The following is a 27,344-nucleotide window of genomic DNA, read 5'->3' on the forward strand; positions in this document are numbered from 1 at the left end:
GTCTCCACTGTCAAGCCTGCCTCTTGGTCTTCAGGCTGCGAGCGGCTGTCTCAGAATGAAATATTAGGGCTTTATAAGCAAACGGAAACAAATCCATCTGAGACCCGACAGCTAATTTAAAGTGACGGCTGGAACAAGGGGGACTTTATATCAGATATTGAACGTTTGATCTGTTTAGTGAGTCAGTGTAATGTGAAATGTATGAAACACCTATAATGAGATTGTGGATTTATTGTTTCAGCCTTAATCGACATAGAAAAAAAAGATCATTTTGGCTCATTAGGAAAAGAGTATTAGAGTTTCATGCATGCTTAAAAAATGCCGCAGACAGTTTTTGTTGACAAATTAAAAGTAATTGAAATGCTGAGCAGTTTTCAGACCTTGAAATAAGCATACTGCATTTCAGAGTGTTTAAAATTTTGTGGCTTCTTCAGCCTTGGCTGCAAGGTCACGCCCTGCGACCATGTCCCTGTACTCTTGTCATCTCTTCCTCCACGACTGGCACACAGATAAAAACATTTACCCCCCATACATCTTGCGCGTCACCGGTCATCCGATTCTCACTATGTCTTCCTGTGTATTGCTCTGTCTTTCTTTCTCTCAGTTTCAGAGGACCATTGTATGTTGTAGTTTATTAGATGGTGTTGCTGATAAGAAGAGGTTGAAGGAGACTCCGCTGACACCGTCCTGATTGCATATTAAGGTTTATTACAAAGAAGAACAGCGTCAAGTCAAGCATCTGCAGATCGGCTTGGGAGAGGGTGTGAAGCCGATGAACCACTGAAAATCAGTCTTGACCACCAACTCTTAAATAAGGCAATTGTTTTCCTAAAAACTGTCACTAACATATGGTTTCAGTCACAAAGCATTAACTTCCTTTTCCAAACTGTGAGGCACCCCCTCTGAGGACCTTTGACCTAGGGCCTCTATGTAAACACAGCTCTACATAAGTAAACATACACCTCAGTGTCTAATACCGTCTACACACGGGCACACAAACACTGGCTCTAGTCCTGGGCCTTTGGCCGCCATTAAAGTCAAACTGGCCAGGAAGTCCACTTACACTTTCATCCATCCATCCATCCACCCATACACCCATACACCCATTAGTCCATCAAGGCTTCAAACATAACCTTCTCTCCACTGGCATGGCCTATGGCTGTACCTGATATATGAAGTACACTACAAAGTGTAAATGACTGTGGACCAGCTGTGCAGTGACTTGAATTGGCTGTTGATCACTTCTAAAAAGGTATATTTTGATTTGAAATGGAGGCTCTTTGTGTTACTTGTTATTTACAGTCACTCAAATGGAGTCTGTCATTGCTCTAAACACATTATCCTTTAAACCTAAGGAATCTTACTAAACAAAATTCTGAAAGAGCTCTAATTAAGATCAATAACTCCTACTGAAAGGGAGTTTCATATGTCCTCAATGAAATAAAATTAGTTCCTGTTGCAAGTAAGCCCAAATTAGCAGTGCTTGTATAAGTGAAACGTTGTGACCAATTTTGTATGATGAACACTTAATGCTAAGATTTGCATTTTCACTCTGTGAGCCAAGCTGTGAGGAATCCATTTAGTCAAATCTAAAGCTTGAGTTGAATCCTGAAGACCTGAATTGCCCCTGATGGTGAGTTTCCCCTCTACTTTTCAGCTGCAGGCAGTTCTTTCAGGTTTGGTCTCTGCGCTTCTATGTACAGACACACATTTACATGCCATATAAAAACACACTCACAGTCCTGCTTTAGTCTTCCTACACACACGCACTCACACTCTTGTAAACACAAAGCAAATAAAATGCAGTCTACAATTTTATGACCGTAAAGAGCAAAATTCATTAGCAGGTAAATGGTTCTCTGCTTGTTTATTATGTCTGTATATGAAATTGGTATATAAAAAAGCACACACAGCATGATCACCCACGCAGCAGGCAAACACACACGTGCTTGCTGTCTCACACACACACACACACACACACACACACACACACACACACACACACACACACACACACACACACACACACACACACACACACACACACACACACCCTGACATACCAACCTTTTTCATGTGGGCTCTGCTTCCTGCATTTGTAGAGCACATATCAGACATTTCTCAACTGCTGAAAACAGATATGAGTGTAATTCAATTAAGAGTCTCATTTCATATCGATCCGTCTGCACAAATAACCGTCTGAACAGGCAGAACAAAATTATTTAATGTTATTTATGTTCTTTTTATTTCCTCTGGGGTTTTGGATCACACAGAGGTAGTGGAGGGTTGAGGAGGAAAGCAGAAAGCACTCTGTGAGTATATCGTGTGTACTGTCGTCCACTAAGCTTCTGAGCATAAAAAAGTATCACTTTTTTGGACTACATGATGATTCCAAGAACAGACGCACCAAGTAAGACTGCAAGTACAAACTCAGGTGGTACATCAGATTTTTCAGTTCATGTTGTTCCCGTAAAAGGTTTTCAGTTGAAAATATCTTGTTTTCAATTTGAAAGCAAAACTAACAGGGCTGACAGGAAATTCATTGCTAGAGACTTTGTTACCTTCATTCATGCTTTGATTTTGTCTTTTTCTCATGAAGGAAATTCCGCTTTGTATTCATTTTAGAAGAGGTGGTTCAGTTTCAGATTGTAGCAGCTGTTCTACTAGAGTGCCATTAAAAATCATTTGCCTTTGTAGTTGAATAAAATGTTATTTTATTTGTCGTCGTCTTTGAGAATAACAAGACAGTTGCCTTAGCTCCTATGAATCATCACCAGATGTTAATATCTGTGTGAGCGTGTGTTCACAATTGCACATATGAATTATATCATGCAAGCGTGTAATAGACTGTTTTGTGAGGTTGTGCAAGGATTTCTATGCTGATGTAGGGTCTTTACAACTCTACATGTGCATTCACATGAGTCTGAAAGTATGTCTGTAAAACATAGTGTCTGTATAAATGTCTGTATATAGCAGTACTTGGACTTAAGGACTTGTGCTCTGACACTTGAGTCATCAACACAAACTTAATCCTGGGCTAAATATCAGTGAGAGCTAAAAATAGTCTTTGTAGCTACAGTAATGTGCGTCGAAGGAAGGAGAGATTAGTAAGAGAAGAGGTATCATAAGAAGAGAAATTTATATGACAGGTGGTTTTATGTTCTAAACAAGCCTGGAAAGCTCATCATTAAATGTAGAAAATGACATTTCATCTGAGTGTTTGATGGGAATACTGACATAAACCATCCCTATCGGCGCTTAATGTCTTGCCAAGGTTAAGAAGCTTTTTGGTTTTACAGTAATTTGGATGTATTTGCATTTGGGATATATTTGAAAACACTGAATATTTGTTCAATAGTTTTCATATTTGAAACAATTGGTAAGCACGTGACTTTCTTGGCAACTCTCAGAAGTGTTTGTATGTAGATTTAATGGAGGAAGGCAGGGGGATTGCACATTGAGACAGGCAGACAAACAGATGGGCACACACATTCAATTGGTACATAGTCTAAATAAATAGATCGTGCAGGCTAATAATGGATTGAGAATTAGATTAGACACAAAGACTTAAAAAAGACAGAATCAAGCTCTATTGTTAATGCTGTCTGTCCACAAGCCCTAATTATAACTAAACACACTGCCTTCTTTCTCCCTTACTCAATTTCTCTCACCTGTCACTAACCCCAAACAATGCTTGACAATCTGGACAAAGCTTCCCTGAGGCCCCTAATCTAATAGAGCAGTCTCTACAAGACATCCACATACATGCAAACACCAGCCAACAGGAAGGGAAGGACAGAGTCAGGGGGGAAAGTTGACGGAGTAATGGAGAAAACGAAGGTTGGTCAGATTTAGGAGATAAATTAGACAGAGAGAGAGAGGACTTTTCTTTTCCAAGTCTCAAAGGGCTGTTGGTATGATGTTCATCTCTGCTGGGACCTCATTGTTCTGTTCTTTGTGTGTGTGTGTGTGTGTGTGTGTGTGTGTGTGTGTGTGTGTGTGTGTGTGTGTGTGTGCGCATGGGGGCCTGGTGTACATGGAGGAGAAGCAGAGAATGGTGCAGAGACAGGCAGCACAATATGCTCAATCTTAGCATGTAAATGCAAACGGTCATAAGGAGGTAATGTTCAAATCGCACCAACCACTGACATCTGTGGTCAGTCCGCAAACATCTTTGTCTCTGTTTCAATGATAAAACCACATACCATCATGTCCATCATTCATGTTTTAGTAAAGCTTCTGGCACTGCAGAGCATTTTCCCTGACCACCTCACATTCTGTGTTGGCATCAAGAAGATACAGCAGTGCAATGGTTCAGCTCATACTTCCTGCATGGAATCTTCTCCGTCACTTTTGTCCTATTATTTGCTCAGCTGCTAAAGTATTAAGCTTAAGTTGTTTGTTTTCTGTGCTCCATGTTTTCTATGGATTTCCTCTGAAATCCCAGTACATCTTGTCATTGTATTAGAGATAACATACTGTACATTTGCTTCTGCCTGAGCAGTACTACATATATGGCAAACCTGAACATTGTGCAGCGCTCAAGGAATACCTTAGTTACATGAAATGCTCCAAATTGATTCATAATGTTCCGGTTTGCAAAATCCAGCAATGCCTCTGAGCAATTCTTTACAGATTTATAATAAGCTTTGAACAGTGGAAGAGAGTGTGCAACATTCTTGACTCATTTTCTTGAGACAATATGAACACAAGTAAATTCACATTGGCAAGGAATCTTTCTAACCCATCATCCCCTTAATTTGATGTTTCTTTGGTCCATATTAATCCAGGATCAAAGACATGGGTCACATCAGAAATTTTATATTTAGTGGCCTGGTTCTTGCCCCAGTAGTTAGTGTCAGCGAGCGGTCTTATATAATGCTGTTGTCTATCAGAGGGAGATGAGGAACTAAAGAGACAGCCTGCCCGGGACTCCAGGCTGCAGCCGTGCCCACACACACAAGCACACGCACGAGCATGTATGCACACAAACAGAGAACGTTTCTCTATCCCCAGGGTCGTAGTTGCCATCACCCCGTCTTTTGAATATGCTCTTCCCCCTCCCGCTCTGTCCACACATATTGCCCAGACATCGGAATCTCCCAGGACAGGGCCAAGTGCGGTGATCAGAACCAATCACAGTCCTGCCCCTGAGTCTTGCCTGGACCAATCAGAATCAAGTAAATGCCTTGTTAAGGCCAGTCACATCTAAGAATCTCTGTTCAGCATATTAAATCATCCCATTATTTTTATATGCTACCAATGAATGTTTTGCAAAATAATTATATGTTTTAAAAGGGAGAAAATACAAGGCCATTTAACAATAAAAAGCCAAGCAACAGACCCTTTTAGCCTAATATAGGACAAACTCAGCGACTAAATAATAACCTTGAAATCTTCATATTCGAAGGAGAATAAAACAAAAATTGCAGTCAATTGTTTTTCTAGACAGCAGCGATAGATTTTCATCCTGAAGCACCCCTTTAACGCCACAGTACGACTGAGGATACAGACGGCAGGAGATGAGGCTTGGTTTACTGAAGTGTTTGTGCAGCAGAGGGGGCTGTATGAGGGGGGCTTCAGTGGGTGTGCTTCTTCCTGTGCAACCCACAAGAGACCGTACTGAGTTATTGCAGGTGAATCGCTGAATATGTGAATATGTGAGCACTGAACAACGTTCTGCTTCAGTAAAGGTTGACCGTGGCCAGTGGAAGTTGAGTTCGGCCTCTTCCTGTCTGACGTGGGAGCCATTAATGTCAGATCACGATGTATTTGATACAATGAGAATTTGAGTCCTTTGTATAAAAGTAAGTTAGGTAAATTAAGCTGAGGCTTAATTAAAGTGATTTTTTCTTTCTTTCTTACTTGCCTGGTGCTATCAGTAAAACATTTTCTGAGCAGATTTCTGTGAAATTTAGTGGACAGCAGGTACACCTTGAGGCAAGGGAAAATTGACTGAACTTTGGTGGCTGTCCAGGTTTGTAATTTTTTTACACATAACTATGGAGATTCCAATAAATTTGATTCCAAATGTAAAGAATATGTTTATAGAAATTGTTCGGTTTTCGTGGAGGTTTGAGCTCTTCAGAGCTCTCCAACAACCAACTTTTATTTGAAGGCAACACTAAGTAACTTTTGAGAGAAGAAATAACACATTCTTCTTTTTAGAAATGACAAGTTGAATTCATTATCAATAAATCTCATATGAACAATAGTTGGTCTGGTATTAACACAAGCAACTTTAGCAAGCTCTAGATAAATAATGCCGTAAAATAGACATTACTGAATAAGTACACTGGCTTTTTGTGCTACTGTCTCACTTTGTTATAGCCTTTTACCTTTGTCTCATAAATATCACTTGTGGCCAGAGTGGCTGCTGTTTAGCAAAGCTTACATTGTCTTGCTTTAAAAACGTTCTTCTATTGTGTTTTACAGTGGAGTTGGATGCGGAGCACCCGCAGAGAGTCCCCGGGGCAGAGCAGGGAGGGGTCCCTACCCCCCAAGTCAAGCTGAAAGAGAGGCAGAAGTTCTTTGAGGAGGCCTTCCAACAAGACATGGAGCAGTACCTGTCTACTGGCTACCTGCAGATCGCTGAGAGGCGAGGTAAGAAGGAGGAGTCGGGAGGTCAGAAGTTCTTCACAGAGATCATAGTCGTGCTCTTGGATGCTATTCAAACAGCTTGAAATTTTGCATTTCTTGACATCTGATGCCTGCAGAGGAAAAAGGAAAATGTTGAGGTTTAGGTAATGTTATCTGTAACTTATTCAAGGGTTAATGAGAAGACATCCAGCATTCAAATGAATTAATTCCAGAGTACTGGTACCATCAATCGAAACCTTCACACTTCATATGCATATCACAAGATTGAGCCATAATAACTTTCTGCAGCGAGGCTCCGCATGCCGAGCGCCCGTCGCTAAACGTGCAAGCAGAGCCATTACTTTGAAAAATGCCACCACGCTATACAGACGTAGTATTCCGGTGGGACTGTAATCGAATGCTGCTGCAGTTTATCCCATATATTACTGCCAAAAGTCTGGTCAAAAACACCCAAAGGATGCACTGAAATGAGGGACTGCATGAGAGATATACTGTTCACTGAAAGCTGTATTAGGCTCTAACAGGCCCGGCATTTGTAATGTGAATTTTCTTCTTCTCTTACTCATCTATCCTCTTCCCTTAATCCTCTGGAAATGACTTATTAGAGAGGATTTTGGGGCAGTAAGGAAGGAGGAGAGATGGAGTCAAGGGAAAGACACTTAAAGACAGGAGAGGGAGAGAATGCAAGAGACTTATGTTTTCACTGTCACTCAAAATGTCTTTTTATCAATCAGCGTTTTTTTAATATCAACCCCCACGACAAAAAACAAAAATCACCAAAGAAAAGACTGAGGTGCAGTGAGTGAAATATTCACAGTTCATTATCCAAAGCTTTGTCATTATCATAATCATTCATTCATGGTAAAAAGAAAGTGGAGATGTTTACATTTAGACTTCACGCCTCAAATGATGTGATTCACAGCATAGAGGCCAACATGTGGGCTGCTCGACAAAAATCCACAGCAGACGGATTCGAATCAACACGTCATAATTGCTGTAAGAGTGTTTGTCATCATTTACAGAGGTGAAACGTTATTACTCTGGTGAAACAAATCTGAAAATGAGGCTACTGTGTGAGAGCTGAATAACAAGGCGCACTGTGACTCATCCTTCGCGCAGCTGCAAATCTGCAGCAGGGCGGCGCCACTGAGGGGCAAAAACACAGCCGGGGACACTGAGAAAGAGGGGAGAGAGAAAGACAGAGAATAATGTATATAGGGGACTGTCAAGGAAAAGAGAGAAACGGCTGTGGATGTCATTAGCCACTGAGACATCAAAGGCTAGTCTCAAGGGTCTTATACACGTTCTCATACACACACATACACACACACACACACACACACACACACACACACACACACACACACACACACAGACACACACACACACAGACACACACACACACACACACACACACACACACACACATATACTCTCTGCAATCTCACTGCAGGCAAAAACAGTCCTGCCCAGCAAGGTCACAGTGGGGCTAAAAGAAGAACATGTTAGAGTTAGTCACATGGAAATGATGTTCTCAAGGCAGTGCTTTCTGGACCAAGACTCGCACAACACAACCATAGTGTTGGTTCAGAGTGTGTGTGTGTGTGTGTGTGTGTGTGTGTGTTGTTTATGTTTGTTCACGTGCTGGAAACACAGCTCACTTTGGGGCTGAAAACTGAATCACCATCCTCCATACTATGTTTTATGAGGCTGAATAGCTGCTATGTGGTGGTAATTGCATAGCTGACAGGAGCAATATGGAAAAACACACGGAAGAGGCTGCACACTGAGAAGTCATTAGTGAGCAGTAGACCCTAGTTCCTCTGAGATGTGTCACAACAAACACCACTGCTGTCTCCACAGAGAAAAAGAGAGAAGGAGCAAAATGTGTGTGCAGGAGTGATTTTGTATGCGTGCAGGTTGCTCATGTATATTCATTTCGTTCATTCACTCAGGTTTTTTGTGTTTATGCATTTAAAATCAGTTTATATGTGTGTAAAATACATTTGTGGACATTCAGATGAATTGCCAAAGTTGAGGCATCTGAAAATGTGACACTCATTTGTGTGTACAGTGTGTGTGTGTGGGATGATTTTTGAGACGATGTGTGTTGCTATTTTAAAGACTGGGAGACTTTCGGGGCAGTCTCCATGGGAAATAATATCCCCCTTCTTTCTCTCTTTTTTCACTCTTTATTCTGCTCTCCCTCCCTGTGCCGCCCTGCTCTGCTCTCCTCATTTCCTTGAGGTACGGTAGCCAATGGCATCTTTTTTCACTGCTGCGCACCGGCCAATCACCTCGCTTCTTCCTCTTGTGCTCGCAAATCTGCCCCACCCCCCGTGCTCCCTTCCCTCCATCCCCACAGTGCACTGAATGGCTGTTTGTGACGCATGCAGAACATCTTGATAGTGAACAGGGGGTTTGCGGTGGTGCAAGGTGGTGAATCCAGGACTGTAGTTGTCAATGTGTTCGCTGGTGTTTAAGAAGAGTTTCCAATGACTTTGTGTTATGCTGCTTATAGAACAACAAGCTAACCTGCCAGTTTCGATGTGGGTTCAGCTACGTTCATATACAACATCAACACAGATATTAGACAAAATAAGAGACTGGTTAGGTGTTTTGAGTCACCTTTCTTACTTTACTATATTGCCCCATTACTAATTCTAATAATGTAGAATCAAACACAATACAATTACTTTTACGCTGAGTATTACATTTATTCAAGTTCAGTCTGTATGGTTTTCATCTGTTCGGTGTATTGTATTGTTGTTGATTCTAAATGTCCACTTTCTGATCTCACTTAATGTTCCCTCGGTGGACCGGTGCTGGGTTCATTGCATTATGTGGCCACGTCAACCTTTTCGTTTCATTGTAGGTAGAATTTGTAGGTAGAATCAGCATTATTCATTTCTTTCAGGTCATCCCTTTATTTTCAACTGGAAAAAAGTAGATACGCAAATTTGAATTGTCTCTCAGAAGGCTCTTTGCATCCGAGCCACTGACATCTGTCCACCTAAAGGATGGGTTTCTGTTTTTTCATGTCTGTCTTAAAGCAATGCTCACCAAGCCCATATGCACATCAAAGGAGATATTTTCCCCTACAATTCTTCCTCCTCTCCATACTGGCCATGGAAATATCCCTTCTTAATGCAAAGTCAGTGTAAGTGATGCAGGACAAAGTCCTTATTCTGTGCAAAAATCTATTTACAAGTTTTGCCAGAGGAAATAAGAATCAGCCGTCTAAGTTAGTCAAATCAAGTAGGTATCTTCCAAAATAAGTCTTTTTCTTGTATTTTCTTGGCAAAATGAGTACTGCACCGGGACTAATTACACTTTCAATGTACATGTGGGCATGCAAGTATAATGATAAACTTGAAAAAATGTGAACCCATTCTTTAATGATATTGTAGGTGTTGCTTGTTGCCTTCATACACAGCTTCCTACACGCGGTGACACCTGCCAATCCATTATATGTGGTAACGCTTTGGATCATAAGGTAAACAAAATGTTCCATGTACACAAGCTCACCCATTTCGAATGCCTTCCAGCTTGAATGTTCCCATTTGCTTCTGCTTGGCAAACTTCAGACTGAAAAAAACAGCCAAAGCGCCTCTCTTCCTGGACTCAGCTCCTTGCTGCCAACTTCTGAATGCTTCACTCTCGTGTGAGGCTGATCATTTCTCGTCCCGTGTTGTGTCCAGAGCCAATAGGAAGCATGTCATCCATGGAGGTGAACGTGGACATGCTGGAGCAGATGGATCTGATGGACATGTCTGACCACGAGGCCCTGGATGTGTTTCTGCACTCTGGGGGAGAGGAGAACAGCGCTGCTTCACCTGTCACAGGTGGGTGGACACACACACACACACACACACACACACACACACACCCAGAAGAGAACACACCAGATACGCCTGATTCATTCAAACTATAATAATGCACATTTAATTACAGAACTAAAATAACTTTCTACAGCTAAGTCATGTCAAAGAATGTGCTGAAGAAAGAATATGTGACTCAGAAGATTGACGAGCATAATGTTTAGACATGATGCATCAACACCATCTGTCCACATCTGCTTGGGATACGTCTTATTACAGTGAACAATCTACCGCAGCTAACTGACAGCCCATGTTTGTCTAAAAATGAACTGATGAAAGTAAATCTCTGCTATATTTTATGTCCGTAGTCAACTGAGCTTGGCCAAAACTAGCAAATTTAAGTGAAACCTGAGAAGTAATTACAGCAACTTGAGCGGAGATGCAAAGATCTCTTCTTTGCAGCTGTTGGCCTGAGATTTCAAAGAAATAATGAATAATAATAAATAATTAGAATCGTTTGGGGTTTTTAAGAGAAAAGGGTACAATTCCCCATTGACTTGTACATGCATGAAATGTGGTTGTCATCAATTTCTCTCACACTAGCAGAGTGTGGATCTGGTCGAACCACAGCAGCATTATTAATCCATCTACCTACTATCCTACACACCTATACTGGAATCTATCTTCTGTTTGAAGTTCTCTAAGCGACTCCTTCTTCTCTCAGGTCCTGATGTTGAGTCCTTCACCACAGAGATCAGTCTCCAGGTTCCCACCCAGGTTGAGCTACGCCACAAGCTTTCTTCTCTTTCATCCACCTGCACTGACTCAGCCAGCCAGGACACAGAGGCCGGGGAGGAGGATGAGGAGGATGATGAAGAGGAGACGGAGCAAGGAGGAGGTGGTGTTGGAGAATCAGGGGGAGGGGGGAGGAGGAGACGGCCGCCGGTGGTGGTGACCCTGGATGAAGAGGAGGTGCACCCCGATACAGCGTTGGTGGAAAGGGTGGACCAAGAGGACCAGACCAAAAAAGACTGTGAGGAGAGCAGGCTGAAGGTTTGAGGAAAGTTGGACTGGATTTAAACACAAACACACAACTCTACAGAGCTGCCAAATCAAACGTGGATACATAACTATATTGGCTTCCCTCTCAAATTTATTTCATACTGAAGACAAACAGACGAAAATACACTGTGGTTGCACTAACTGCCATATGACTTTGCCTTAAAAGACCACTTAGTTTTCAATTCTAATTGAATCCTGTAAAATAGGTTCTCTTTAGTGATAGGGTTGAATGACTTAAAATGCACATTAATAGTTTGGTGTTATTCAGAGAATGCTCTAACATTCAGTTTCTGTGTTGGTGCATGTTGAGACCAGGAGAGGCCTGTTGCTGAAAAATGATGGGGAACATAAAGAAGTATACATTAAAATCATCCATTTGTCCCTTACAGGTAGCATCCTGTCATGCTCCGTGCTAATACTTTAGCAAGAACGCACAAAGTCAATGTGCTGTTGTGTGTTCTTTATGTGTTGGACAGTGGTGAAACTTCTGCATTATATAAACGTATGATAGTGTTTTGAAATGCCAAATCCCTGCCGAAATTAAGAGGCTATCGCCAGCTCTGCCAGGTTTATGACATTTTATTTGTAAAACTTACTGCAGGTCACAAAAGTAAAATCAGTTTATAATCACTAAACGTATGTCTAATTCGGAATTTCTTTACCTATGCCTAGGATTACTTAAAGGGTCCATTCACCCAAATTTTGAAAAAAAAAACACATTTTCTGACTTACCTCTAGCCATGTAGATAGTTGCCCAGGTTTTGACGTATCCATGTGCGATTTCCCTTTCTGTCTTTCTTTCCAGAAACAATGTCCTGTTTATGCCAAATAATACACAGAACTATTTTTTTTTATATTTCAAAACCTGGGCTAATAAAACTTACCATGATCTTTTTTTTTTTTTCATAATTTGAATACTCCTTAAAACAAAAAATGCTGAACAGTTAGCACAAGGCACTTGATAAATGATCTGCAGGGGCCACATGGATGAATTTTTCAGGACTTTATGGATAAGCTAAATCCCCAAAGCTTCTTGTATTCCTTCAAGTGATTTATGAGCGACATTTTGCAATATTTTACATGTATACTACCAATTGGATAATACTTTTGTGCCATTGGCTTTGAAAAACATGACATGAAGTCACCTGGCAGTGGGTTATATACCACACAGTACTATATAGATGAGAGACTAGTGGAGTTCAGGTACCAGGATAAACATGATTTAAGACAAACATATACATACAGGAGAGTTACCCTTTGACCAGTAATAATTGGGTGAATTCCCTTCGAACGAGGACCAATCAGTGTTTGGACTGTGTGCTATGCACTGGACAACGCCCTGAAGGTTTAACTGTATCCAGATCTTTTTTTTTTTTTTTTTTTTGTACAGAAATGTTGATATTTGTGCAATGTGACAGCATAACCATTCCTTTCTTTTCCCTTGCCTACAATTTCTGTCTTGTTGGTAATAAATGTTTCTGCCCCAGCATCGTTTAATTTTCATCTAAGCATTTTAAGAACATGTTAAAGAATGAAATGTGAGCAGGATTAAGGGTTTGAGCATGTTAACAGTCCCCGTGCGCCTGCTCTTGATTTACAGTCCTGCCTGAGCTCTTTACAAATGGAAAGCTGACACAGCGAGGGAATGGCTAGACAGAGTATTCAGGAGTGGAGAGTGGTTTTGAAATCCAGTGGTTTTCTCTTGGGGGACAATATTTTACCATGTATATGTTCATTATTACAGTTAAATGTGTTTTAAACCAAAAAACAAGGAAAAGCAGTACTAGTGTTATAACGGCATTTGAAGGCTGAGCGTGGATGTGTTGGTTCATTGTGAATCGTAAATACCTGGTGCAGATGTGTGACACTCAATCCAGTGCACTTTAATTAAGGTCCTGAAGAACTACAGGGCCCTCCAATAGCTTGCATGTACAATGTGTGGCGAGTGAATAGAGCGATAAGCTCTGTGTTCGATGAACAGAAGAGCACTTCTAGTATCCTGCACCTGCAGCTGCTGCTTCCAGTGGAACTTGATAACGTCATGGTGGAGCCTGTTTGCATCTTCTATCTACAGTTTCTCACTTGCCTCTAGTGATAGCTATCTAGCAATGCCGCTAGTTTTGGTTTTATTCGCCGAGGTTTTAAAATTCCTCTCAGATTTCTGCCCCCAGCCCAATACAATCACAGCATGAAAAGAACAATTATAATATCTAACACTAATGCATTTTTACAGAAACAATGTCCTGGTTTCTCTGGACTATCCACAGGCCTCATTGTCAACTGTTAAAACTGGAACAACTTTCTACCAAGTAAGTAGTTCCAGTTAAGTTTACAGTGAGGTCAATGGAAATATCTGCATGGCTAAATTAGGATTGCAACTAATGATTATTTTCATTATCGATTGGTCTGCCAATTATTTTCTCAGTTAATTAATTAGTCGATTAGTCTACAACATGCACAGTCCAAGGTGCTACCTTCAAATTACTTTTGTTTGACAAAAAGTACAAACCCACAATATTCAGTTCACTATTTAAAACCGGTAAGAAATAGTTAACAGACAATAAAAGTTCTGTTAATCAATTAATTATTTCAGCAATAGGTTGGATACCACAAGTAGGGAAGTAAGATTAGTGAGAAAATTTATTATTTTATTTAACTAAAATGACCCTTTAGTGCTACTAAACTTTCCCATATAAAATCTAAATTGTGAAACTGTTAAAAGCATTTATTCTTCAAGTCATGTGAAAAGTCTGCACACAAAGACACACACAAGCAGGTTGGAAAGAAATGACAGTGAATTGTCGGTAAGTTTTTATTAAACCTTAAGTACAAACTGCAAAAGTAAAAAACTGTCAATATAACCAACATGAGACTCTCTTTCCGAGTGGAGGGAAAGGCCGAGATGCGGCACTAATAAATTAAGTCACCAGAGACCCCACTGTGAGCAAGTATTTTATACTGTAGAAAATGGAAGAAACAAAAACAAAAGAACTGAAAAACAAACAAAGAATCCCATCAGAATAAAATATATTGTAAGGCCATAAAAACTTGACAACCACTTTTTTAATGTTGAAAACACCCGACTTGGTATTTCATTAAATAGTCCTAAAACAGTTCAGTCTTCTGCGAGGGACGACAACCAACAAACTGGATTATAGGATTTTTCCTTGACAGTCACCACTGGCAAGCTCAGTGCAACATGAGTAGCTACTACATTTTTGTTGAATTTTCAGCAATGAAAATGTAAAAACCCATTTTTTTTAGTGAACATATCTTTTTTTTCCCTTTTCTTTAAAAAAGTAAAGCTAAACAAACAAAACTAGGTTGGGGGGCAGTCGTTGGCTACTCAATATCTTCTTTCTTAGTGATATAAGCAGCACTTAAAATTTTTATACACGTTTACCAGAGCAACCCTGTAAGCATCAAACTCACACGGATGAAGAAAGGGAAATGTAAGGCTTTTTCTTCATCAAGCACTCTCCTCTGGAACTTTTTCTCTCTCCTCTTTATTCTTTCCTTCCTTTCTTTCTTCCTTAACCCCAGAAAAAGGCTCAAGTATTTAAAGAAATTTACAGGATTATGTACAAAAAAAGTTGATGTTTTGTTTGTGTTGGACTTTTTCCTCTCTCTAAAAATCACTCATAATATATCTGGAAAAGGGAACAAATGCAAAAGCCAAAAAAAAACAAAGGACAATGAAAGAAAAAAAAACAAAAAAAACAAAAAAAAACAAAACTTGGATTCGATATTTCACATTTTACACTCTTTGACTAGTGGCTCTACTTGAGATAACACATCAGATCAACAAAAGTAAAAAAAAAAAAAAAAAAAAAAAAAACCACACAAAATAATAATAATAATATAATATAATAATTAATGTTTACTGGTACAGATGAAACAAGAGGACTGGAAGAATGGAATGTTAACACGATTGCACATCTAGAACCAGAAAAGCCTGAAAGCTTTTCTGCCCTGTGGGATGGGGGTGCGTGAACTAGCTGTTAGCCGACAGCACACGCTGATCCCCAGATTTTAAATTTGTGTTGTTATACAGTAATTATAACCAACAGCACCAATAAAATGGATCTCCTCGCTAAGTATCAGGCACGGTTTTCACTTGCTAGCGAAGGAGGGATCCCTCCCTACTACCAGGAAGTGAGGTGAGCGGTGACCTTTCACAGGTCAAGCAGCTGTAGCTCTGCCCCCTCTCACATCCACCAACGAACAGAAACATCCTCAATGACAAAAAAAATTAAGTACACAGAAGACTTCTTGCAAAAAAACCTAGAAAAAACAAAGCTAAAATTCAAAATAGAACTTGAAAAAACATAGCCAACCAACATTAAACCAACGTCATCTGTCTTTCAAGTTTTTACCTCGCGTCACCAACCCCCTTTTAAAAAAGAAACAAAATACAAAAAAAAAAAAAACAAAAAAACAATGCAGGAGCTGCATTAAGAACACCTAAAATCAATAAAAAAGGACTCTTCTTCCTCAAACCAAGGACAGAGAGAAACTTTGGGTAACTACTTGATATCATTTTCATTTCAGAAAATCAGGGAGGAAAAAAAAGGCCGCCTTTTCATTCGTCCCATGTTCACAGTTGAGTGACGCATGATGAGAAGGGATGGGGTTCAGCGGGTTCAGTCTCAGGGGTGAGAGGAGGGCAGGAAAGAGAGATGCAAGAAAAAGGTAACAAATGTAACCTTTTTCAGTAAAGGGAAGTTGGAGGGTGGAGGTAAATGACATGAGAGGGCCCATCAAGTCTTCTTGTGAACGTTACACTTAATGCTTGTAATGCTGTTGGGGACGACTTCAGGAGGGGCGGGTTGGGGGTTCTAAAAATCATCCAGAATAAAAACAAATTCTTCTTTCACACTAGTGCAAAAAAGACAACTTGTTTTTCTTTTTTTTTTCTTTTTTTTTCTTTTTTTTTCCATAAACAAGCATGTCATACTAAGGGGGGAGGTGAGATTTTTTGGAGGGGGAACTGAGGTCAGGTGAGGGGATTCTCAAAGCTGAAAAACAATCGATCTTAAATATTGGGTGGTGGAGGAGGGATTGATAGTGATCCTGCTTAATGTAAAAAAAGGGAATCGAGGAGGGAGTTGAGGAGGGTGTAAGGAGGGGTGGGGCGGGACGGGACGTGGGCACAGCGCACAGGGTGGCGATGTCAAAGCGTCCCCCTCAGGACACAGCCGCAGCCTTGGGCATGTGGCTGGAGGATAGGCGTGGCAGGGACACCTCCACCGTGGCACGCTTCCGGGGGCCTCGCTTGGCCGGCGATGCCTTGGCGGGGCTTAAGCTGAGGCAGGGTTCCCCCCCTCCTCCACTGACAACGACTCCCCCACCACCACCATTGCTGTTCTTCAACATGGCCCGGCCACACACCTGGTTCACCAAACTGTTGATTTGCTCCTGAGTGGGGAAGGCACAGATAAAAAGACAGATTTAAAATTACACCATTTCAACAATGTACATTTTTCAGGTTTTTTTTATTTTTTTTATAAATCACATACTCTACAATCATCTTGTTGATTCCTATCTTAGGAATTACAGCGCTGACACATGAAAGTACAGTACATGAACACCGTCATGGTGAGCAGTGTGAACCTGGCTGATGTCTCCCCCATCTGGACAGAGAGAGAACTGAACCACAGCAGAAACAAAAAGCAGCAGCTCACCTCGTCGTATCGATACATCATCTTAAGGCCTCGGCAGGACTTGTGCTTCTCCACATACCGCAAGGCACACTCCAGACAGAAGACCACGTTGTCAGTCTCCTGAACCACCTGCGCAAACACAGACATTTATTGTGGGAAAAACATTGCTGATTAATCATTTATTTCTTCCACTCCTACTGTATAATGCAAATGGCAAGTTAGTAAGTAAGTTTGCATATAATACCATGTTATAGCATTTAATATGATACCATTGTTGTAAAATGCGAATTAATTTCATAATTTATTTTACACACTTTGGTTCAGATACTTACTGAGCCATAAAAAGCAAAAGAAAATGCAGTCTTGCCGATGTGCAAATGAATAAGAATGCTATTATGTATAGCAGGTAGTTTAGAGTAGGTACAGAATATGAACTGTATGTTATTGCAGGGCATAATGCAAAATAATACCTAGATACTGAAAAAATGATAGTCATTCTTGCATAATAGATGGATTTCACAAATAAAATATATATGACTTCAAACTTTTATAAGATAGTCCTGAGTTGACAAAATCAGTGTTCTGTGTTTATTATTGTGTAGGACGGAGGTAAAATACCAAAATGTATAGTGCCAAACGGGCACTATAGCATTTCCGAAAACAAGTCCTCATATCTTATAACCATAGTGTGGCACACTCCTGTGCTCTCTGCTCTCACCATGGACAGGTAGCAGAGGTGCTGGCAGATCTGACAGCGTCTCTCTGAAGACTCCAGTGCTAGCCATTTCCCACGGGGCTTCTTGCGACCCTCACCGGGCCCTAGGCTGCCATCATGCGTGCCATAGCGAGCAGAGGAGAGCAAACCTGCCTTGTATAGTTCCTGCCGTTGGTGCATCTCTATGTTCCTAGTGGACAAAAAAACGATGCTCATTAAGTCAGACCCAGAAAACCTTTGGTGCCATTATGTAAAATCTGCACAGAGACTGTATCATGGTACATTAAGTTGGATGTTTTTTATTGCTCTGAGAGTGGGACAGAGAATGGGACTTCCTCTAATAAAAAGAGAACAGTATTTGCAGAGGATAAAATAACATGCATAAAGGAATGGAAAACATGAATACACCAGTCATGCAACATTTGATTGCTCCTCTAGGATGTGGAAATGACAGTTTTCACTTGCAGATTAAATTATGCAGTTTAGTAACAGTATTGTGTGTGTGCGTGTATATATATATATATGAATAATATGCAGGCTTGTGTGTGTGTGTGTGTGTCACTGCCACATCCTACCTGAGGTCTTTGAGTAGGGCGGAGATGGTGGTGAGGAGAAGGCCATTGTCCCTCTTTGACTCGGCTGTGGCAATCTGGTACAGTAGCTTCTCCATGGAGAAGGGTTTGGCTATACGACGACATTTCAGGTCCTGCACACAAAATCAGAACAGATTACGAATTTGGATTCACCCACGGACTGACTATTTTTTAATTCGCAAAATCAAAAACAGCTTTTTTGCACAACATAAGTCATGTAGTAAACCAAAGTTTCGTCTCTATTTTTCATGGGATTACACACATCCAAATACAGATATTTAACTAAATGAAATGACTGATATGTTCCAACAATGCTGACATTGTCCTTCGGTGTGTTTCCAGCGTAACCACAGACTCTGTGTACACATCAATATTTCTTGACCTCTCCTGTTTCTCATTTTTAAGTAAAAAAAGCTCATCATTTGGAAGAAAATGTTTCAGGCATTGCACCACAATACAGTACACTGTATGAATGTCATATTACCCTTGAGAGCAATGTGTGTGGCTATGAATATGATGGTATTGCTGAAGGTGAACGTTCTTCCATCAACATAATGCCCATAATGACGGTAAGGAACATTTTCGTCTCTTCTATTACGGCTATAATGAGCTCCAATGGTCCAAAGGCTTGGTCATGATCACGGAAGAAAAAATCTAAACACACCTCCCGGGGAGACTTACAGCTGCAATTACTCCAGACCAGTTCAACACGCTGGCTGATTAGAGAATCAAGCTCTAGGTTCTAAGATCATTTATCCAATTCAGTTTCCATCAACTCCACATAAATCAGGGCTTTAGCTGCCACAGTCCACAGGGGGCCAGTGTTGTGAGGAATTTCAAAGCAGGAGTGAAATAAAACAAACAGCTGTTATGTAAAATCTGCAATATTCATTACAAAGAAACCTAAGACATTTTGATTTTATATATCATACATCAGAAAATATTTTCATCCCTTATTGCACATTTTCTTTTCCACATACACACACATGTCCCTTATTAATTTAGCAGGGCGCTTGGTACTGCTCTGCCCACCCCGATAATGCTGACCTTTGCGGCCTGGTAGCCCAGGTTCATCCAGTGCGGTGTGGCAAAGTGCACCGTCTCTGACACGCTGTAGCCACAGCACACTTTAGAGACAAAGGCACCGGGGAAGCAGACCACAAACTGGCCGCTCCGCTGGACCGTACGGTAAACCTTGATACCCTCACGGCACAGCACCTCTGGAGAGATCTGGAAGAGCGAGAAGGAAGAGATGGGAGAGAAAGAAAAAGTTGAACGTTTCTGTATATGCAACTGAATATGTCTGGAAATGCAGTGGCTTCAGAAAGTATTAAGACTGATGAGAAACTTAAAATGCTGCTAGCTTTAACTTGTGATCAACACATGACAAACAAAGATGGATGGATTATGGATAGCTATATGTTAGAATTTGCTAATACACAGAGAAGACACTCACCATGATGTTCTTCTCCAACATTTCTAGTCCTGGGGTGCCATTGGCCTGAAGCAGTGTATGGACCACCTTGTCCAGCTTAGCCTTCTCCTCAGCAGGGACAGAATACCTGTGGGAGGAGGACGCACAAACAAAGACATTGCTTTTTTCCCCAATCTGCTCTGTTAGCTACATTTTACGTATGTTTCAAAAATTTACATGAGAATTTTGGGCAGATTTTTCTGTGTGATCCTGCACACACAGTACCAGTGATGCTGAGGAGAGAGCCCAGCGCACACTTACCAAATGCAATCAGCACCAGTGTGTAAGTAATCAATATATGGAAGGCGATTTTGGTCTCGAGACCAGCATGAGGTAGAAAAGACCATGCCAATGTTTAGCCAGGGAATGGTCACCCCTGGGGAGACAGATGGGTTTATAGGGAGAAACAAGAGCATAGGTTATTACTAACTGTAGATTACACAGAATGAGGAGATGCAGCTAAAAAGTCATTTTTTTATATATATATATATATATATATATATATATATATATATATATATATATATATATATATATATATATATGTATTTCCATTTTGCTGCTAATTTTGACTTCCTTTGAGATTGCTATTGAACAGCTACAGTATTTATGTTGCAGAGAACTGCCTTCACATGTGGCCTTACCAGGCACAGCACCCAGATGCCTCAGAATGGATCCAGAGTTATTGGGGAGGACAGTGAGGTTCCATCCATGTCTGAGGTAAAGAGAAGAGAAAAGGGTCAGAAAAGAATACCTATACAATATATAGCTGAGATTCATACCAGTGACCGTCAACGAGTCAAGTCTAGAGCCTTGCAACACAGGCAGAATATTCTATCCAAACTTGAGTGAGTGTGGTGTAAGGTTTATGGGCTACTTACTTTGAAAATGGCTCTGACTTTCCTGTGGGGAAACCACTGCCATGTGTACTGGTGTCCACCTTCCCACAATGCACTGCCACGTGGCTATCTCTCTGCTCCACAATCCGCCAGTACTCTTGCTGCAAGAATTTAAAAAAAAAAGAAAAAACTGATCAGCAGAAGAATGCATGAGACGGTATATAGGTTTCAGGTGCTGATTCATCTGACAACTAATGTCATAGATTTTAAGCAAAGCCACTGGAAGCCATTTTAGTCACTGCAGTTTACATTCAGTACAAATTTAATAAAAATGTTATCGAGCTAACCTCAACCTCAGCAGCCCCTGGTTCCTTGTTAAAGCACATGGTCATGGTGTTCCGGGCTATCCTGAAGAAATTAGTCAAAGACACCGATTTCCCCTGCAACAGAGGGACATTAAACATCATGAGTCACAGCATGCTAAAGGAGTCTGAGGGGAAAGAGAGAAAACTCCAGACTCCACTCAAAGTATTCATGCTCTTTGGTCATGGAAAAACAACTATGGGGAATGTGAACCGGGAGTGTGAATAAAAAATGAGCAAAAAAAAAAATGTCTTGACATCAATGAACCGCTAGTTCTTTTTCCCACCACTTTTTTGTATGAGTCAAAAAGTCAGAGGGAAAGGATGTACATGCACAGAAATGTATCAACTGTACATATGTATATACAGTATGTTTCTGTATAGGCCTCCACCTCTATGTATCCTCTATAAGTCCCAGACACATTTCCCCTGAACGTGACCTTCTCTACATGGACACTCCTGCTACAGAGAAGCTTTGAAGGTGGCCATAAATCTGCTGGCTCCGGGCCTGGGGATGTATGGACCCTGCTGAAAGATGACCTTGCGAATTCCTCATCCTCACAGTGACCGTTTGTCTTCCTTTTCTTTTTTTTCCTTGGTTAACAGATGTTTTTTTTTTTTTTTTTTAAAGAGTGACTGACATTATATTCTTATCATGACAATAGCTACAGAGTTGTAAAATAATGCAGTTAAATAATACAGTATAGTTGTGACATAGTAAGCACTGACAAGCTGGTCTTTGGGCCAGTAGCAGCACTTATCCAAGCCTTTCCTGGTGTAATTAGGGATAATTATACCCTTGACATGCACTTTGTTCTCTTGATAGAAAAATTGAAATATAACCTCCTCTTGGGGGCCACCTTTTGATGAAAAATGCATTCAAATCTGAGCTGTAGAGATCATTTGATGGGTCGTATTTAGACTAGCCTGTCCTGTCAGCATGGTGACAGCCATTCACCTGTCACTACGTTAAACAGGGCTTCTATAACTGAGACGTCTATGGACTTTTCCGGGTCAAGTCTGTCGACAATATCTCAGTTCTTTGGAGGGAGGTCATACAGAGGGATTTAGTTACCAAAGGAACTGGAGGAAAAAAAAAAAAATCAAATTGGATCCAGATTCAAAATGGGTGGAGTATTTTGCAGTGAGAGAGAGAGCCAACACAGAAACAAAGTTAATCTTAATGACTGAAATCATTACAGCTTCACCGCATCAAAATGCTGTGGCAAATACACGCACACAAACAGTATCACGGTCTGCATTTCTGTGCATACATTATGTACCAGAGAACTTGAGTTCTCATATTGTGCTGTATGTGTTAGCACATATGGGTATCTAAATATATACAAAGGACCGCTAGCCTTTGCATACATGTACGGCTGTGGCTGGGGGAAGAGGGGCCTGGCGGAGGGTTTGGCAAGAGGACAATGCATGAGGGGAGTGGGTTCGGAGAGAAGGAGAGGGTCTGCGAGAGGACTGGAGATTTGGGGAAATGGCTAAGAGCAAGGACATGGGCTGCAGGAGAGGGGCCATGGAGAGACGGCTGGATAAAAGGGTGGAGAGAGCTAGAGAAGGTGGGGTTTGAAGGGGGCGGGACAGGGGTGAGGGGAAGGGCTGGTTTGGGGGCTGCCTTCTCTCTGACCTACATTTCAGCCAGCCAGAATCAACACAGCTGCTAGCAGGCTGGGGGTGGGGGGGGGGTGGGAATACATATAATGCGCGTGAGTGCATACACACACAAGCAAGACTATTGACCACCTTACCACACACATGCTGCTGCATTGAAATACTTAAAATCCACCACCACAACCACGAGATGTGCAAGTTACAAAAACTGCAGTCCCAAACTCTAACACCAAAAACCAGGTGTTTTTTCAGTGCAGCTACATGACACATTTACAAGTATTGCTGCATGCTAACAGGTGTGCAGACCTTTTATGTTACTTTTATAAACCAGAAACCGTGACAGTTAACAGCATGATAATGTTACTAAGAAAACTGAGTAAGAATTTCAGTAGGCATCAACATCTTTGCAGTTAACACCGCCAGCAACATTGTCCCCAAGAGAAACCCAGTCGTAGTGTGTTTTAACGATTTATAGCACAGCTAAGCTCCTTTTAAAAATGGGGTGCATACTTGGTCACTTAAGAACTGGCACAAACACTCAAATTTTAGTGGTGATAATATGAAATGTGTGGACTGTTTCCACCTCATGTGTGACATCAGTCTCAATCCAGATAGTAGTGAGATGGCAGACATCTGGCTGAGCAGTAATGAGGCCTTTGACAACTACTTATGAGCTGTCAACAAGCCACAAAAGGTCCGGCACTTACCATTATTAACAGATGAGGATATTTCTGATTTTATTTAAAAGGCATGCCCTTAATGGCTTGTTAGGCTGAAAGACTAAAACAAACCTGATAATGGATAAAAACATACTGACCAAAAAAAAAACAAAAAAAAACAAAAAAAACAACAAACTTAACAGTGGGTGTCATTCTGATGAGTAATATAATCGCTGACAAAAATTAAAAGAATGGCAAACATGGTAAGAAGGCAGGCAGACCGGTAAGGAGGCATCATCCACAGTAAGGTGGCTAACCGTAAACTTCACAGCAAATGGTGTAATGAATAACTGACCTTTAAACAGTATACAATAAGAGTTATAGTTGTTAACAGCATTTAATGACTTAGGATCATACAACCTATTTTGGAAAGGAAAGAACAAAAAAAAAAAAGAAAAGAATAACGAAAAAAGATGCACTTACATGCCTCTTGTCTGTATGCTTCAAATGTTTGGCATAAACAGCAAATGTCTTCTTCATCCTCACCTTGTTAATACATTTGTGCTGGTCACTGAGAACGCCCTTGTCCTCCTCCTCCTCCTGCTCCTCTCCATGCTGCCTGTCCTCTTTGCCTTGTTTTTCCTGAGCGAAGAGCCGGCGCCGGCCCGCTTTGACCTGAGCCTCCAGCTCCTTCAGATGGTGATACACTCCATTGGTGCGCTGGTGCCCTGTTGCCCCTCCAACTATCCCACCTACTAGCCCATTCTTGGGCTCATAGCGTGGCAGGGCCAGAGCACTAGGTGCTGAGGAGTCCAAGAGACCCTCCAAAGGGCCCCGGCGCGACTCCAGTTTCTTTTTCTCCTGCAGCACCTCGGCCTGCAGTCGGAGGCGCTCCTCGGCGCTGAGCGAGTCATAGGAGAGGATGTACTGGAGGTAAGCCTCCTGCAGCTTTGCCAGCCGGTCCTGTGCTGACTTCGGGATGCGCAGAAGGTCAGCCAGCTTTGTCCACTTCTTCAGGTCCATCACCTGCTGCATGCCGCCCATGTCATTGATGAGCTGGAAAAAACGTGACAGGTCCACTTCACAGCCACCTGTACAGAGCAGAAGGACAAAGAGAGGGTTAAGTCAAGGAATGAGTACATAGAGAAGTTTTCTGTTTTCACTTGTCTAAACTTGGGTTTAAAAAAAAAAAAAGAACATAGAAATGAAATCACATCAAGGAGACTGCCATCTTGAAACATCTGTTTCTGTGGCTAAACGTGCCTCCAGCGCAGTTCAGTTTATTTGAAACAGCTACTTGAGCTATCAACTTTCAAAATGATCTGAACCATCACTGTGCCAAACAGACACAAATTACTGTTAATGCAGAACTGATCTGCTGGGCACAGTAAAGGAAGTCATTTGGAACCAGGGCATCCTGGCAGGCTGTAGCCACTCCACTGTAGGTCACTGGCTGCCAGGTCTCTCTGGCTAACAGCTACATAACTGTACTTACACTGGGCTAATCTGTACACAGCTGTATACAAAAGCTACAAACACAGCACAGCACAGACACTACACCAACCAGTGTAAAGCTATTAATATTCAACTAAAAAGTATCTGCATTCGTGGGTTTCAGACATATAATCATTTAGAAAGCTCACACATACAATTTCTGTCTGAACTGGGGCTCTGTTTAAATGTTCATAAAATGCTGATGTCATTGTGAGAAATGGAAGGTGACAAGGCAGTCTGGGGGAAGCATTGTTCTTTGTCATCTATAAAAGGGAATATTAAGTCAGGCAGAATGCCACTGAAGCTTTAGAGCACCACTGACACCAATGGAAATAGCAATATTTATGATACTTGCTTACTGGCTGCTTTTGTCATGACTTTATATAGTCCAGCAAGATTGACAAAGCAGTTAAAAACTTCAGTATACTGAGAAGGTAATCGTGCATTATCTTCTCTTGATGTACTGTATCTAGTTTATCACTTTCTTATATATACATTCCACAAAAGCTGTGAAAGAGAAACAATCACAAGTGTAAACAGGGCTGAGAGTAGACCTCTGTTTGGAAGCGGAAGTCTGGGTTTAATTACCTCTATAAAACTGACAGCTCTGGTCCTCTGTGGCTTATTGCTTAGTTAATTCAGTCATTTTTTGTTTTGTTTTGAGTTTTGTTGTCTCAAGTGCTTTGTGTATGTTGATACATACATGTGTGTGTCCATCTGTTTGGCTCACTTACCAATGACAGGTGGCTCATCCATGGTAATGCCCTGAGATTTGAGGTGCTTGCGGATGCAGGCCAGCCGCTGCACGTTGGGGCCCCAGCGCCGGCCCAGCATGTGGACCCTCTGCACCTGTGTAACAAAACGCATCTCCTCGCTCAGCTTGCACTCTGGCCGCCAGTCTGGAGGCGGGACTACACGACACATGCCAGCCGCCTCGGCCTGTTCCCTCACTGCATCCAAGTACACCAGGGGGTCCTGGAACTCCCGTGGTGCTGGCCGGAAGACAGGTACTTCACCCAGCCCTGCCCAGCCCTCTGGTCTACTCCGCTGGCGCTCCCACTCCTTCTCCTGCTCACGTTCCTTCTGGCGTGTCATCTCTTTCTCACGCTCCCACTCCTTGTCACGCTCAGCAGGCCGCAATGCTGCTGGCTTGAGCTGTCCGGGGCTGTTGGTGGAAGTAAGCAGAGAGGAGGTGGTGGAGGAGGAGGACACAGAGGTTTGTTGGGGGTCTGAGGTAGTGCTGGCACGACTGGGGTTCTGTGGGTGATTCTGGCCTGATGAGGGGGAGGAAGAGGAGGAGTTCCGACCATGAGACCTGCTCTGCTGCTGCTGTGCTTGTCGTATCAACATCAGCTTGCCGGCCGATGCCCGCTTGGGGCGCTGGTTCACCGGCTCCACATTGGCTGCTGGTGTAGAAGGAGGTGCGGTTTGTTGAGGAGGGGGGGTAGGCGGTGGGGTAACAGGTGGAGTTTGTTTAGGAGAAGTGGGTGTTTCTGATTCATGTCCATTAGAAACTGGAGTGGTAGGGGTGGTGATTTGTGTGGCAGCTTTGTCTTGATTGGCCACCTTCTTGCTGCTGCTGCGTGTCTCCAGAGGAGTTGGTTGAAGCTTGGCCTTCTTGGCCTCAGCGCCAGTGGTTTTGGCTTTCTGTTCAGCAACCCCTGTCCCCACTGAGTTGAGCACCACCTCCAGACGCCGCTTGGAGTTACGCAGTCCCTCTCGACCTGGACACTCCCCTTGGCCCTGCTGGCACTGTCTCTGCCCATCCTCCTTGGCCAGGGTGTTGTGCCGCTGCCCATTTAGCCTCCCATTGAGGCGGGCACCGGCAGCCACATTGTGCAGCCCATTGGATAGTAGCACCTGTTTGCGGGTTTTTGCATTGCTGTGGTGGGCTGGTGCCGCTGCTTTTCCTGAGTTGGCCAGCCCATTGCTGGCTGCTGGCTGGCTGTGCTGATTGTGATTGTTCGCTGACGATGGTGCCGAGGCGGCGCTGTTGTGTTTGTTGCTGCTGCTGAGTTTGGTTTTCTTGCCCAGTTCTTTCTGTTTGGCTTTGGTGTAAGTGACGTGGCCCTTGGACACGGTAGCTGTGTACTTCTTCACAGTTTTGGACGGCAGTCGGAAATCACGGCTCTTTTTGGCACCTCCAACAGCTTGTGCCGAGCCTGCCCGCGTCAGCCCGTTCACTTTAGAGACCTGAGATCCACAGAGAGAGTGGGAGAGAGATGGGACACATTAGATGAACAGAATAAATTATTCTATCACAATGCTGCAGACCAATCATATGTATCAAATATTAGGGAAATATCTTTGTAAACAGGAAATGGGGATGGTATGCTAACAAAGCTTACATTCCTGAAAGAATCCTGTCTGATCAGATCTCTGATGTATTGTATATTAGGCCACGTACCCGTGAAAATTAAAAGAACTATTATATTA

The 27,344-nt window shown here is 42.1% G+C and overlaps 2 protein-coding genes across 5 annotated transcripts in view; one reads left to right on the top strand and one right to left on the bottom strand.

Annotated features, from left to right (window-relative positions):
* Positions 1–1,195: 1,195 nt before the first annotated feature.
* dtnbp1b (dystrobrevin binding protein 1b) lies at positions 1,196–11,480 on the top strand. The gene is made up of 5 exons (XM_040121870.1): positions 1,196–1,217; positions 2,295–2,312; positions 6,436–6,603; positions 10,302–10,445; positions 11,146–11,480. Exons 1-5 carry the CDS (start codon positions 1,196–1,198, stop codon positions 11,478–11,480), a joined length of 687 nt encoding a protein of 228 aa, XP_039977804.1.
* A 3,859-nt stretch (positions 11,481–15,339) lies between these two features.
* The window catches only part of jarid2b (jumonji, AT rich interactive domain 2b), a 104,600-nt gene continuing 92,595 nt past the window's right edge, over positions 15,340–27,344 (bottom strand). For 3 of the 4 annotated variants that reach the window (XM_040122725.1, XM_040122723.1, XM_040122726.1), the window contains 12 exons: positions 25,643–27,101; positions 23,961–24,505; positions 21,115–21,207; positions 20,810–20,928; positions 20,573–20,643; positions 20,190–20,304; positions 19,911–20,016; positions 19,487–19,684; positions 18,437–18,567; positions 17,865–18,051; positions 17,168–17,275; positions 15,340–16,901 (listed from right to left, as the gene is read on the bottom strand). In XM_040122725.1, the coding sequence (XP_039978659.1) occupies positions 16,671–16,901; positions 17,168–17,275; positions 17,865–18,051; positions 18,437–18,567; positions 19,487–19,684; positions 19,911–20,016; positions 20,190–20,304; positions 20,573–20,643; positions 20,810–20,928; positions 21,115–21,207; positions 23,961–24,505; positions 25,643–27,101 (3,363 nt within the window). In that variant the 3' untranslated portion in view covers positions 15,340–16,670. The remainder of the gene's footprint in view (positions 16,902–17,167; positions 17,276–17,864; positions 18,052–18,436; positions 18,568–19,486; positions 19,685–19,910; positions 20,017–20,189; positions 20,305–20,572; positions 20,644–20,809; positions 20,929–21,114; positions 21,208–23,960; positions 24,506–25,642; positions 27,102–27,344) is intronic. The other variant, XM_040122724.1, reaches the window with a different exon arrangement.

The sequence above is a fragment of the Xiphias gladius genome, chromosome 24 (genome assembly GCF_016859285.1).
Source record: "Xiphias gladius isolate SHS-SW01 ecotype Sanya breed wild chromosome 24, ASM1685928v1, whole genome shotgun sequence".
Classification (NCBI taxonomy): Eukaryota; Metazoa; Chordata; class Actinopteri; order Istiophoriformes; family Xiphiidae; genus Xiphias; species Xiphias gladius.